The sequence below is a fragment of the Marmota monax genome, unplaced genomic scaffold, assembly GCF_021218885.2.
Source record: "Marmota monax isolate L192 unplaced genomic scaffold, Marmota_monax_Labrador192_F-V1.1 WCK01_AAM20220418_F8-fsc00177, whole genome shotgun sequence".
Lineage (NCBI taxonomy): Eukaryota > Metazoa > Chordata > Mammalia > Rodentia > Sciuridae > Marmota > Marmota monax.
Window position 1 is genome coordinate 3,455,138 of NW_026694922.1, and position 14,409 is coordinate 3,469,546.

General features: G+C 52.5%; 1 protein-coding gene across 6 annotated transcripts in view; it reads right to left on the reverse strand.

Annotated features, from left to right (window-relative positions):
* LOC124081144 (beta-adrenergic receptor kinase 2) overlaps positions 1–14,115 on the reverse strand; it is a 346,261-nt gene extending 332,146 nt beyond the window's left edge. For 4 of the 6 annotated variants that reach the window (XM_046427320.1, XM_046427319.1, XM_046427318.1 and 1 more), the window contains exon 1: positions 13,930–14,115. In XM_046427320.1, the coding sequence (XP_046283276.1) occupies positions 13,930–14,042 (113 nt within the window). In that variant the 5' untranslated portion in view covers positions 14,043–14,115. The remainder of the gene's footprint in view (positions 1–13,929) is intronic. The other 2 variants (XM_046427324.2, XM_046427327.2) reach the window with 2 other exon arrangements.
* Positions 14,116–14,409: the final 294 nt, after the last annotated feature.

The following is a 14,409-nucleotide window of genomic DNA, read 5'->3' on the forward strand; positions in this document are numbered from 1 at the left end:
GGGGGGTGGGACACAGCCAGGGACTGGGCCCGACAAGCACCTCAGCCTGCATCCAAAACACAGGCCACACGGCCGCGGGATGACGGCAATTAAAAAAAGAAAAATACCCAAAGCAAAATGCCAGGCCACAGACAGCCTCCAGCTTTGGGCTCATTTTTTGCAATTATGTGAGAAGAATTCCAAAATTACCACCCGTGACATTAACGTCCAGTTTTCGTGGCTTTTTTAAAGCAAACACTTCTTTACACTGACCGACAGATGGGATTACCACAGCAAGCCACTGGCTCATTTGATGAAGTTGCCACACTCCCTCCCCCACGCGGCCCAGGCCGATGCCCCTCGCCCCTGCCCTGGGACACTGCGGCCCAGACAGAGCTCCGCACAGCCGCGTGAGCTGGAAAAAAATCACAAACTAAAATATGTCCCACGGAAGATCACCCAAGGTAAGTTTTTTTTTTCTATTATAGGTTGAGCATTCTTGATCAGAAAATCTGAAATGCTCCCAAACCCCAAACTTTTGGAGTCCCCGTGTGATGCTGCAAGTGCCCTCTCGTGGCAGGTCACGGTGTAATGCACGGGCACCGAAGGTTTTGAGTACAGTTCCCTCAGCCTGCGTGTGCAGGGGGCGCCCGGAACACCCGTGGACTCTGTGTTTAGACCTGGCCCTGCCCCGGACATCGCAAACGCACCTCGAGGATCCCGAACTCCAGTGAAAACCCAAATTCACGGATGGGGTGGGGCTGAGGCTCGGTGGCAGAGCACTTGCCTAGCATGTGTGAGGCGCTGGGTTCGATCCTCAGCACCACACCAAAAAATAAACAGAGCAAGGCATTCTGTCCATCTACAGGTATAAATTTTTAAAAAATCCAAACTCCAAAACATTTCCAGCCCAGCGTTTCACACAAGGGACACTCAATCTGCACTGGTGTTTCAATTGTCGACATGGCAACACTGTGCCCTGAGAACTTCCGTTTCCTGTCCTCACAACCACGGATCTCCTTTATGGTTTCTAGGTTTGGGGTCTGCTTGGGAAAGTCCTCTGTACTCCAGAGCAACAAAAATATATTCCCTCATACTTCTGCACTGTTAATATGTTATGATTACCTCATTCAACCGTCTGGAATTTATTTTGGTGTATGATGTGAGGAGTTTACGACTTCATATGATAGACAGCTGTCATACACTACCCGTTTTGCTCATGAACCACATTCAAATACATATGAATATGTACAGCTTTAATTGCTATAGCATTGCTTTATATTTGTTAGGAAAAATTCCTATTGTTCTCGTTTTTCAAAATTCTATTTTTTTTTATTATTTATTTTTGGCACCAGGGATTGAATCCAGGGGCACTTAACCATTGGGCCACATCCCCAGCCCTTTTTTATATTTTATTTAGACACAGGGTCTCCCTGAGTTGCTCAGGGCCTCACTAAGTTGCTGAGATCCTCCTGACTCAGCCTCCCGAGCTGCTGGGATGACAGGGCTGGGCCACGGCACCCGGCCTTCTATTCGTTATTTGGCCCATTTTCTCAATGAAGAGCAGCTTGTCGGGTTCATCTGGATGAGATGGACTTGAGAACTGACATCAGCACAAGACTGAGCCCTCTGTGGAGTACGAGGTGGTAGCTGTCCGTGGGTTCATGTTCTCTCTCACTTCTTAATGAAGTTCCCTGCTCCTCATCCTGGTCTTAATGGTAATGACTTAGTGGGGGCTGGCTCAGGGTAACACATTAGGAAGCTCTCATTTTAAAGTAACCATTTTGAAATGTTTTGACAAATTAATATTCACATTCATGCAATTTAAAAAGAGAGAGCTGTTAAAGTAATCTCGGGGAAAAAGACTTAGGTAGGTGCAGACCGTGGGGGGGGATCATCTGAAGTAGCAGCTGCTGAGTTTGAGCGCAGGGGCTGGGGTTTAACAGATGCCCGTGATCTGCTTTGAGTGGGTCAGGGTTTTGCACTTGGGAAGTGAACGGGGACAGAGTTTTCTAAAGTTTCCACTCTCGCCACGATCTCCTCCTCGTCCTCCCCTGGAAAGGCACCAGGTCCAGAGGCTGTAAATCTGTCCACACTAACTGGATTAGTCAGGACTCTGGTTTGCAAACCAGCTCCTTCAAACTCTCCCCACATCTCCCTGATTGGAGCCTCGGGGCCTCTTTTGAGTCATCTAATGTGGTTTCCAAGAAGCCCACCACCTCCCTGGAGTGGGGGGGGGGGCTGCTGCCTGCGCAGTGTGTCCCCTTCTGTGTAAGAGGCAGTCACAGGATCTGTAGGCTAGGGCACCAGTCTCCTCTCACGAGATGCCGGCTTCCCAGTCCTGCAGGAAGACAGCTGTCGTCTTTGCACCACCCACCCACTCCGCTGTCTTAAAAATCAGCAGGAATTCTCCACACACAGAAGCGCAGAGAACCTCACAGGGAGCCAGGCACCAGCCATCCGGCTCTCGTACTGAGATTCTAGGTGGTCTCTGTGGTCCACCCCTTCCTGGTCTTGTAAAGCACCGAGGAGCAAATCTCAGGTCACATCTCAGCCACCTCACCAGCTCCACTGCCAGCGGGGAGGAAAGAGCATGCTCTGTTCTGTCTTGCTTGGGGACCTCTTCTTTGGAGACCATGAGTACTTCAGTTGGCCACTGGTGCCATAACAAACTACCACAAAGCTGGTGGCTTAAAGCAACAGAAAGCCACCTCCCCATCAGTAGGTCAGAGGTCTGAACTGGGTCTAACTGGGCCACAGTCACAGTGTCAGCATCCCTTTGCAGAGGCTCCAAGGGACAGCCCGTTGTCCTGCCTTGTCCAGACCCTAGGGGCTACCTGTGCTCCTTGGCCCACAGCCCCTTCCTCCACGTCAAAGCCAGCAGGGGCGGGAACTCCTTCTCAGGCCATGTCACTGACACTGGCTCTCCTGATAATCCCATCCCAGGGAAAGTCTCATGAGTCGACCAAAGGAAGATGTGCGGACATGTCCACCCTAACAGAGCTTCCAGAAGCCGAGGGCTGGGCACAGCAGTCCTGATGTCTCAGGTAGCCGCTGGAGGGTGGAGCTCACGCTACAGATGGGGAGAGCTGACCCCGGTTCCCAGGTGCCCCAGGCTGAGTGGCTTCACAGATGGGTCCTGACACACCTGCCCCAGTGTGAGCTCAATAACCTCTCCCTGAAAGGTTCAATATGCAACACGCCCCATGTTTCCATCACGATTTAGAAATGGACCATGAATGAGTATTGGCTTTAACAGGAAGGAAGGAAGGAAGGAAGGAAGGAAGGAAGGAAGGAAATTCTTTATGCATCTAGCGTAAACTCAAATTGTTCAACTGGAGTTTATCCATTTGCCTACAAACAGGGAGAAGGATGGATTTTAATTTTGTGTTTTTAAAATAAGGTTGGAGCCAGTGCAGTGGCACACACCTGTAATCCCAGAGGCTGGGGAGGCTGAGGCAGGAGGATGGTGAGTCCAAAGCCAGCCTCAGCACTTAGCCAGACCCTGTCTCCAAATAAAATACAAAAAGGGCTGGGAATGAGGCTCAGTGGTTAAGGGCCTCTGGGTTCAATCCCTGGTGCCAAAATAAAATACAGTAAGTATGGAGCCGCGGGTATCACTCAGTGGTGGGACACTTGCCCAGCATGTGGCCCTGGGTTCAATCCCCAGAACCACTAAAAATATCACTACTAATAATAATTAAAATAAAATAAGGTGGTGTCTAGGAATCACAGAAAGATGCAGCTTTTCTCAAGTTATAACATGGCTACCATATTAATCGATTACTTTCCTGTTATTCGGCGTGGAGTCCACCCCGTCTCGTCCTCTAGGGAATGGTCCATGTGTTTGCCGCTGTGTGGAAGTCTCCCATGAGGCCCCCCGCTAGACCACCTGCTGGACCTCGGGAGCTGTTCCCCTTTAGGAAGCGAAGACCCCGCGGGTTCAGCGTGTTCCTGGTGCCTGCGACTGGCAGGGCTCCTCCGCCCACCCTCCTCCCCCTGGAAGGAGCGGCCATGGACACAGCCCGTCCAGTCACTGGAGGTTTCCCTGAACCCACGGGCTGGGCGGTCCGGAGGCCTGGGCTTGGCTCAGTGGTGCCGCATCCTATCACGGTGGCCTGGTGAGGAACTTCTCCTGAACCCGGCTCCTCCTCTACAGCAGCGATGGCAGCATGACGGGCTCTTTCCAGACTCTCCACATAAGGAGAGAGGCCTGGCCTGGAATGAAGCCCAGGGCCACACCTGACGCGGAGGGCCGAGAAGCGTCCAGGCCTGGGCCGGGCACCCCACGGTGGCTCTGTTCACTGTGTGATCAGGTTCAGCAGAGGCCTGCCCACCAGTGACAACCACAGACGAGGGGTGTGTAAGATGAGCTGTCACAGAAGCCACCGGAGCCCAGGACTTCAGTGTTGCACATCAGCACGATGCGGACCCCGGAGGGACAGCTTGGCCCCATGGCTGGGGCTGAGGAGCTGTCCTCTGTCCACCTGACCATGGGCCACAACCTGTGCTCACCAGGCCAACTCCGATGGCCACTTTGCTTCCCACGGGGCACTGGAAAGACAGCAAGCCCTGAACACAGACTCACTAGGGCCTCAGGCCATTGCTGAGGGTCTGCGGAGCCGGCTGTCCCTGCATGGCCAGAATCTGCCTCTCCACATCTCCTCGTGGACACGTCTGCAGTGATTTTTTTTTTTCATTTTATAAATTTCTACCTACTGCAGAGGATAGTTGATTAAAAAAAAAAAGAGTTAATTCATTGAGACTACAAATCACTGTATACAAGGATCAGTGGGGTTTTTAGAACCCATTCATCGGGGTGTGGTGCACCCGTGGCCCCACTACTTGGGGAGGTGCGGCAGGGGGCTGGAGCCGGGAGCTCGAGGCCAGCCTGGGCAGCACAGCGAGGCCCGGCTAAGCGAGCTCTGACTCCAGTCCACGCTAGTGCAATAAACCCAGCCCTCATCACTGGGCTTGAGAAGTGACGGGCCACACGCAGCTCTAAGTGACAAGCCCAGCTAGTGGGCCTCAGCATGCCCTGTGGGTGCTGGCCGCTATACACCCCAGGGGAGTGGGGGGACATGGGGGAGTGGGGGACAGAGGGCCGTGGGCCCAGCTGAGCCGCTGGGCACTGGTCTCCTCTCTCTTCCACCATCGCGTGCGCCACGTCAGATCCTCAGGAGCTCACAAGCTCCAAAAGTCTTGACCCAAACCTCTCACAGGAAAAAGCGTCCACCAGAGTCAGCTCTCCCCACAGCGAGACCTGAATTCGGTATTAAATAATTAGAAGGGCCAAGCCAGCATCAAGGAGGTCACTCCCTGATGGACAAAAATACAGCAATGATCGCAAGTCTTCCACGTGGAGTTTAGAAACCCGTCGACCAAAGGAGTCGATCCTAAGAAATCCCCATCCACAACGACTGCCACCTTGTTTCATGGGGGCAAAGTCATGGTGGGAGAGCCGTCCCGCTCGGTAGCAGGGACCGCCAGCACCACTCTCCCTAACACACGTCCACGCATCCCCCGAGGACCAGCTCCACTGTGAAGGGAGTCGCAGAACTACCACCACCAAATCCCTTTTGCCATTGTTGAGGAACTGGGGTCGAAATCCAGGGCTCCCCCGAGCTGGGTGAGTGCTCCCCACCGAGTACCCGCCCCCTCGTGGTCTGCAAAGAAGGTAGATCCAAAACCTCAGCACAGCCTGAGACATTCTCACAGCAACATGGAAGGCTGCAGTATTTAACCGGAGAAAAGCCATTCAGGTACCTGCTGGTTCGTTTTTATCTTAGACCCAAATCAAAAGCAGAAAAGTTCATAGAAATAACCAGAAAACATAAACAGATTCATGATCTTCCACACAAGATAATAAAGATCAGTGAGCTGACTTAATCACCCAACATACAAAATATTAAGAAGATACGAAGAATATTATTCAAAAATGTTTTATTAGTTGGGTGCAATGGCACACGCCTGTCATCCCAGCAGCTCAGGAGGCTGAGGCAGGAGGATCGCAAGTTCAAAGCCAGCCTCAGCCACAGCGAGGCCCTGAGCAACCCAATGAGACCCTGTCTCTAAATAAAACGCAAAATAGGTCGAGGGCCCCTGAGTTCAATCCCTGGTGTCCCCTCAAAAAATATTTTATTGTTAAAATCAAAGAAACCTACAATCTTCCCTGGCTAATGGGATTTTATGTTTTTAAACACCTGAAACATCCTCAGAAGGTGACTTTCAGTGTAATTGAAACTCACCCTCTCCCTAAAACATCTTGGCCCATAATAATCTCAAACCACATGGTGCCCAGGTTCCTTAGCACTCAGCAAATGGCCGTTGTCTGATGCATGTGTGACCCACACCTCACTCCTGAACGCTGGCTGACACAGACCCTGACCCCTTGGCAAACGGGCATCATGAAGGTAAGTCGTTCAAGGGCCCCCAGTGTTCTTCTCTACATTGGAACTCCAGGGGAACCTAACCATACACTTGAAATAGGTGCACTGCCAGTTCTGTCATTACTGAACTGATCATGAGGCTTATACAGACACCACTTTAGTAACTTCTGAATCACATCGTTTTTTCTGCTGGGTAATGTCAACGCTGACCACGGCGAAGCAAACAGACTTCAGCAGGGTACATGGAATGACTGAAGGAACCAGGGCAGCTTCTAGAACAGCCACCGCAGGCATGAGGTGCTGCCTTCAAATGTGTGATGCTTTGTCCCTTATGGGAGGGACCGGCCTTGTGCTGCAGGACAGAGGGACACAGGAGGTGATGCACAGAACGTCTCAGCAGGCTGCTTTCTCACATCCTGAGTGTCAAGGGGGCTCACTGGAGATGCCGTCCACGGGGGCCTGGGCTGGACTCTCTCCAAGAGCTCTCCAACGCACAATACTACAGTCCTACGCTGCTAATGTGGAATCTGTGGAGGTCCACGGAAGTTGGGGGTGAGTCACTTGGGCTCGACCCCCTGCAGCCAGCTGCTGTTACTGTACGACTCTGGGTTCGTCTTCCTGGAGCCAAGACCTGCAGGGCATGAGTCGGTCTCCTGGCCGCCTGCTGGCCCATATTTAGGAGCAGCCTGCCTGGGAACCCTTAGCCACCGACACACCAGAGCCCAGACCTGCTGATGGACAGACGGACCCATGGAAGAAGGAGGGAAGGCAGGAAAGAAGAAAAGATCGGAGTGAAGCAGCACATGCGGAAGGTTCTAGACTCACAGGCCATGACAAGCAGCCCAGGAAAGAAAACCAAGGGGAAATTCACCCACTCGCAGGGTGAGGGTCAGCATTCGCTCTTCTCTGCTGACCAACAACCCTGCTTGTCAGTCCCAGCCCCACTGGGTCTCCTGGCAGGAACCCCTGCCACCTGCTGCTCTTCTGTGCCTTAAGGTGCGGTCACATCTCCTCCTGCACGCAATCCCCAGGACAGGTGCCCCACACTGAGAATTAAAGAAGACTCCTGTCTGAATCATCCCTCCAACCTTTTTCCTTTGAGTTATCTGTATCTGAAATTGAGTGTGAGTGATTTAAACGTTTTCCGTGTCTAGGAATATGTGGATTAAAAATGCTCATGAGACAGAGGTTTTCATTAGGACACGTTTACTTTCAGAAGTGAATGGATAGTGTCTGTCACCCGCAGGGAAGCCGAGCACTGGATCTTAGGGCCCTGCTGAGGTCCCGTGGCAAGCTGCCAGCCGAGTCAGTTCTGTGCCTCTTGGCTCCTGATCTAGAACCTTCTGTGTTAGCACAGCATGGCAGGTGGCAGGGATGGCGGGGACAGGGGGGTTGGGAGGTGGCAGGGGGCCTTCAGGCCACAGAGCAACGAGGCCTGGGCTGGCGTCTTCCTGCTGCAGAGGCCCTGGGAGAGGGGAACGGCAGCAAGGGAGGCCAGGCTGGGCGCACCGTCCCGCCACCAGGCGCCAACATCTGGGCGGCACAGCGCGGTCACAGTAGCCTGCCAGGCCTTTTCTATAATGCCACACACAGAATTGCAATATGCTTATGCTCCAGCTGAAGCATCGATGACCCAAAAGAAGACTTCCAAAATAAGAGAACACAGTTACGGGATGAGAGGAACCACACAGCAGCCAGAAGAGGCCCAGGGGCTCCGGCTTCTCATCAATGATGAAAATAGAAAGGAAAGAAGAAAGTGGGAGGGGGAGAGGCGTCCCGACTCCAGCCCCATCAGTATGCAAATGACGAGCCACGGAAATGACCATCCTCACGGCCACAGTGTCCAGAGAGGGGCAGGGACAGGCCGAGAGGTGGTGCCCATCCCCCGGACATCGCTGGATCAGCAAAGGAAGATGGCTTGAATGGAAAGTGACTTTTATTGCTAATCAGGCCAAAGATAGCATGGCCCCTTGTTGCTCTTTTCCCAGAAATGGAAGTGGGGGCCGGGAGGGGCGGTCAGGCTCTGCTTTCTTCTGGATTAAAACCCAGGTAGAAATCCAGACCCGCTGTGTGGACGCCAGGGCTGGGGCGGGCTCTCGCAGGATTTCTCATTAGCACCAGCCAGATCCAGATCGCGCTCCTCGTGTTAAACACAACAGGCGTTTAACCCTCCTGCGCCTCGTGGGAAGCAAGGAGCCACTGCTCCTCCACTTAGTCCTGATCACCGTTTGCACGGGTCCCCAAGGAACAGCTGTTCCCCAGCAGAGGACAGTCCTCGCTGTTCGGCAGCTGATTGGGATCATCATCAGCAGGTTAAAAAAGAAAAAAAATAAATAAATAAAAACTGTGGCTTCATCCACTCCTTGCAAAATCAGATGCCAGGCTGGGTGCCATGGCACACGCCTGTCATCCCAGAGGCTTGAGAGGCTGAGGCAGGAGGATCGCAGGTTCAAAGCCAGCCTCAGCCACAGCGAGGCCCTAAGCAGCTCAGTGAGACCCTGTCTCTAAATAAAACACAGAATTGGACTGGGGATGGGGCTCAGTGGTCAAGGGCCCCCTGAATTCAATCCCTGGTACCCTGACCCCCCCGCCCCCCCAAAAAAAAATCAGAGGCAAGGGCATGCTTCTGGTCTTCGCCAAAAGGTTCAGCATGGTGGGAAGGGCTGGGAGGGGTGCCTAAGCTCACCCACCCCCAGGGCTTTCTGCTGCTCCCTGGGCTCACCTTCCCCCCTTCCCTGGGCAGGTAGTTGCCCGTGCCACTCACCTGGTTGGTGGAGGGGGGGAACACATGAACTGCCTGCCAGAGGGCAAGTCTCAGCACAGGACAGTTACTACAGCATGACCTGCAGACGCTGAGCCTCTTCCCTTCTCGGGGCTTCGGGCCTGGAGAGGTCTAGCTTCCTAACACTCAGCATCCCAGGGCTCCGCTTGCCCTCCACCCCCAGACTGGAAGAGGCCCGCCCTGTCCTTCCCCGCCTGCGGATGCTGTCATCTCGGTCTCCATCCCTGCCCACACAGATGTTTGGCAAAGCCAAGTTCAGTGTGCTGGGGAAGCTCTTGAGGAGGCTGTCTCTAAGAACTGATTAATTAGGAGCCGGGACTGCCTGTACCTCGAGAGCTCCACTGGGCTCTTGACTCAGAGCGTTTCATAATGCTGGACCAGGGCAGATTCTAGGTCCGAAATCATGGCCCTGGTACATCAATTTCTAAGAACTGACAGCTACACACAACCCTTGCCTCTTGAAGTCCCCAGCACAAATTAACTTTGACCAAGAATGAAACAAGAACTGAAAGGTCAGAACAAATTACCTTTTGAATCTGTGCCTTAGTGGGGGCAAAAAAAAAAAAAAAAAGAACAGCTCTGTTCTAGGATAGACATGTTCCTCTGGGTAATAAAGGGTACTTTCCTCCTGACGGGTCTCACCCTTTCTCCCCACCGCAGCACTGGGACTCAAATCCAAGGCCTCCTGCATGCTAGGCAAGTGCTCTGCCACTGAGAAACATCCCCAGCCCTGTTGATTCTTTTAACATGGGCCTTTGGGCTCCAGGTCAGGCTGTGGGGTCAGAAGAGTGCAGCCAGGGAACACCCTCTGGTGCAAATAGAGGAATATTTCCCGTTATCCACCAACCACTTACTGATTAGAATCCCCAAGTTACAAAATGAACTCATTTCCACAAAAGAAGAAAATGGCACCACTTAAAACTGCACCACTTTGCAAGATCAATTATGAGTGGTAGTTTTAAGAACAGGAAGATGCAAACTACCATATTACTGTGTTACCATGTCTGGAATAGTTCTTCAAAGGGAGCCATTAGCAAATTATTACAAAACACTTAGAGGGCATAATGTGTTCTGTGCATGATAATACAAGTCCTCTCAATGCTGCCTGTCCGCAGCTAAATAGAATCTTCCAGCAATTGCACTTGAAAGCAAACATCTTTCTGGACTCAACTCTGTTCATTTCCCACTGGACTCCTGGAAGGAAGGGGCTGTGGTAGGGTTTGTCACAGTGCTCCCATGCCTGGCTGATGGAAATGGCTCTATCACTGCATACTGAATCAGGGCATTAAACAGCAGAAAGAATCTTAAAATGTTCTTTTCAGATTTTCCTATCATATTGTATGAATCATTGACATGACAAGCTTTGCAATGGCTCATCCAAAAGTTTCAGCATTCAATAAACAGAAATGAGACTCCTGGGGAAAGATCAAGTTCTGGTTATTCAACTTCTTTCAACTCTGCCTGATAGCAAGTCAGTTCGATTTCATTCTGTTTGGAAAAGGCTAACAGAGAAATAGAACCTAAGGCAGAGCTGTCTTAACCACGCCAGGACTTAACTGTGGTCCTCGGCAGGCCTTCGCCTATGAATTAGACCCAAATGCAATCAGAAATTCCTTCTCTGACATGGCGTCCAAGGGACCCATGCCTCTTCATGCTCCTGTTTGAACTGGTCCTGCACGGTGAGTCCATGGGTCACCAACGATCATTCCCAATAAGTCCCATTAGCAGCTACATTAGCTCAACAAACGTCTCGGTAAACGAAAGCCGCTCTGTAATTTGAACAAATAGTCAGCTTTTGCAGGATTTACGCTCATTGGTTCCTTAATTGAATAATGTGTCAACATAACAAAATGCTTGCCTCCTGCCATCTCAGGGAAGCCGACTCTCCCCCTGGACTAAATGTTCCACTTCCTGAGGCTCCTGGAATAGGCGGAGGAGGTGGGGCACCCAGACTCGGTGGGGCTTCCTTTAAACTAGTGAGATGGTGCTTGGTCCTCAAGTTTTCTGTTTCGGACTGTGGGGGAAAGCAGAGGTACTGAGACAAGGAAGATCAGGGATACTAAGTGACTTCAGAGTCTGCCGGAAATGAAAAGTCCACAGTGATCCACCAATGTCAAGTTAAGAAGTCGGTGACACATTCAGATTCAGAAAAGTCCAATCTCAGCACCTTTGTCAAGAACACTGAAGACGGAGGATCCCGTGGGCCCCCTCCAACATGAAGCTGAGGGAGAGTCTCTTGTCAACTCTTAAAGCTTTGTCCAGTCCCTTGACCCACAGAGTAAAGAGAGGCACTTGGTAGTCACCATGCTGAGAGGATTTAACATGAGTTAACTTTTGGGTGGGATATAAAAACTTCCAAGTCCCCCCTCCCCATAGAATAGATAGTTCAGCTGAGAAAAAAAATCTGCCAAATGCTTTCCCCCATGATCCCAGTGTACCAGAAGCCAAGCAGAGGGAGGAGTGACTGTTACTATGTAAACGGTTCTATGACAAACTAGAGCCAAAACCATCAGATAAATACAAAGCCAATTAGAACCCTGGGAGGAGGCTCCCTTGGCCTAATTCAAGAGCCTATTTGAAAAGTAGCAACAGAATAACAATCACCAAAGGGCCCTTTCCTTCAATTACTCTCCTGTTGACATTCCTCAATTCTAAAATGTCAAGAGAAATAAACTCTTCATCACCAGTTCTCCCCTACAAACACTACGCCCCCCCCAAAAAAAATACCCCTGAAAAACACAGGCTTTCACACGAGGAAGTGGGTACCCTGGGCCCATAACTGTGTTCCTACGAGGGACGCTAAAAAGCAGAAGTCACTTTAAGTTCAAAATACCAAGAAAAAATATGAAGACAAGAACCTAATTTTAGTGATATTCTGTACCCCTCCCCCCAAAAGAAACGGCTCAGGAGTTGAGATTAACTGGTGTTATATATAGAAACCCTATATATTGAAGACTCCCTGGTCTTTTTGGAAAGGCAGGAGAAAAAGAAATTAAGCATCTTTATAACACATTCATGGAAATGTATATTGTTGTTGATGATGCTGTTTTATTGAAATCTAGGTTTGGGGCAGGGGGAGCTTGTTCTCTAATTTCACATTTGCCAGAAACATTAAACAGCCCTGATTCCCCATCAGCTTCAGCTATGTTCAGCTCTAGGAGTATCCGGCTCACAGCACTTGACGTAGCTTATCAAGAGCAACACACCCTACAAGCCAAAAATACCCAGCAAGCACGTCTTCATTTACACCATCTGACTTTTCAAAGCAAATAACTCAAAGGGATCCACGTCTTCTGGGTCGCGGGGCTCATGAGTGCACTTGGAAACCCACCATCTGGTGATTAGGGACCATCAAAAGAGTTTGCTAGTTTCTTAGGTCAGGTCACGGTTCAGCTCTTACACCTTACACTTGAAGGACTGGTGATTTCGAAGGGAGAACAGCCGAGATCCCAGCACTTTACAGAATTGCGTGGGTTCTGCTCCATCTTACAGACGATGCCTCTTTTCACCAGTGATTTCACCAGCAAGAGCTATTCTGCACCAAGGAGTCACAACTCACCATGCTGTTCCTCGGGAAAGAGGCTGGGGAGATAGACTCCCTATTAACCTGGCGCACAATCTCTTCTGGACTACTGCTAATAACATGAACTAGGAAAACACCAAAACTAAACCAATCATAGTAGAATCAATAATAAATCACTTGAGATAAGATGACTTTGCATGGACTTCACCAAGTGGGTAGCCAATTCAACAGGACCCCTCCTAGCTAATTTAACAACAAATTCCTCTCTGGCATCACCCATTCCATTTGCATTTTTAAGCGGATCCCATTTCAACCTTTTTTTTTTAAAGAGATTCTTTTATTTTTTCTTAAATGGGCCTTTACTTTGTTCATTTATTTATGTGTGGTGCTGAGAATTGAACCCAGTGCCTCACACATGCCAAGCAAGCACTCTACCACTGAGCCACAACCCCAGGTCCCCATTTCAACCTTTTTAAGAAAGTGCCACCAGGAGACGTGTAAAGAAAACCAGCTCAGGTGACACAATACCAAAAGAGAATGTTGAGTAGGTCAAAATACACTCATTCCTGCCTGGGGCAAGACAGAGGAACAGGGCGCAGGGAGCTGAGTAGACAGATGGACCTCCAGAGGGGCTGAGGCTGAAAACCACAGTTTGAATACCTGGGACAAAAGGCGACCAGCCTGCACTCTTTAGCTAAAGCGCGCAGAGGGGGCGCAGGGAAGGATGGAGTTGGAAAGGAGGGCAGCAGGCACCAGGGAAGGAAAGAGCAGGATGGCTTGATGGAATGACAAGCGTGTGGCAGAGGGATCCCTAAGGATGGGGCTTAAGGGGAGAACAAGCGTGGGACAGATGCGGTGACAGAAATGGGCTAGAATGGGGACAGGGATAGGACAAGAAGAGAATCGGGCAGAACCCTAAGCACGGGGCTAAAAAGGCGGCCAGGAAAAGGAGGACGGCCAGGCTGGGGCAGGAGTGGGTGGCAGGGATGGAGCGGGTCCGCCAAGTCACAACCGCGTCCTGGCCAGCTTCTGCTGGGGCGCACTTTGGAGCGCTCTCTCCTCGCGTCCCCCAACAGCGCTCCGCAGCCCCATTTCAGGGAGCGGCAGGACGAGGCTGGCCCCGCAGCGCCCGCTCCCGGAGGTCAGCGGCCGGCCCCGGGCAGCGGCCACCGAGCGCCCGCCCCTCCCGGACGCAGGGGGTCGCTGGCGGCCCCGGGGCGGCGGCGCGGGGCCGCGCGGGCGCGGGGAGCCGGTACCTGGGCTCGGGCAGCACGATCTTCTTGCTGGCGCGGGCTGCCGGGGTGGCCTTGCTCTTCTCCATGGCCATCAGGTAGCTGACATCGGCCAGCACGGCCTCCAGGTCCGCCATGTTGGCGAGCGGCGGCGGCGGCGGCTCCTGGGCACCGGGACGGGACGCGCTCCCGCCGCCGCCGCCCGCCGCGCCCCGACGTGGGGGGGCCGCCCCGGGGCAGCCCCCCCCGCGCGCGCACCCGCGGCCCGCGCGCGTCGCCGCTCCGCGCCACCGGGGTCCCCGCGCGCACCCGCGCTCCCCGCCCGCCGCCGCCGCCCCGCGCCCGCGCCGCCGCCCCCGGCCCGGCCCCAGCCGCTGGGGTCCGCGGGGAGCGCGCGCCCAACCGTCCGTGCCCCTCGCGCCCGGGCCACGCGCCCAGCGGTCCGCCCGCGCCTCCTGACCAAGTCCCCGCGGTTACCCTCCCCTCGGGGTGGCCACGAGGGAC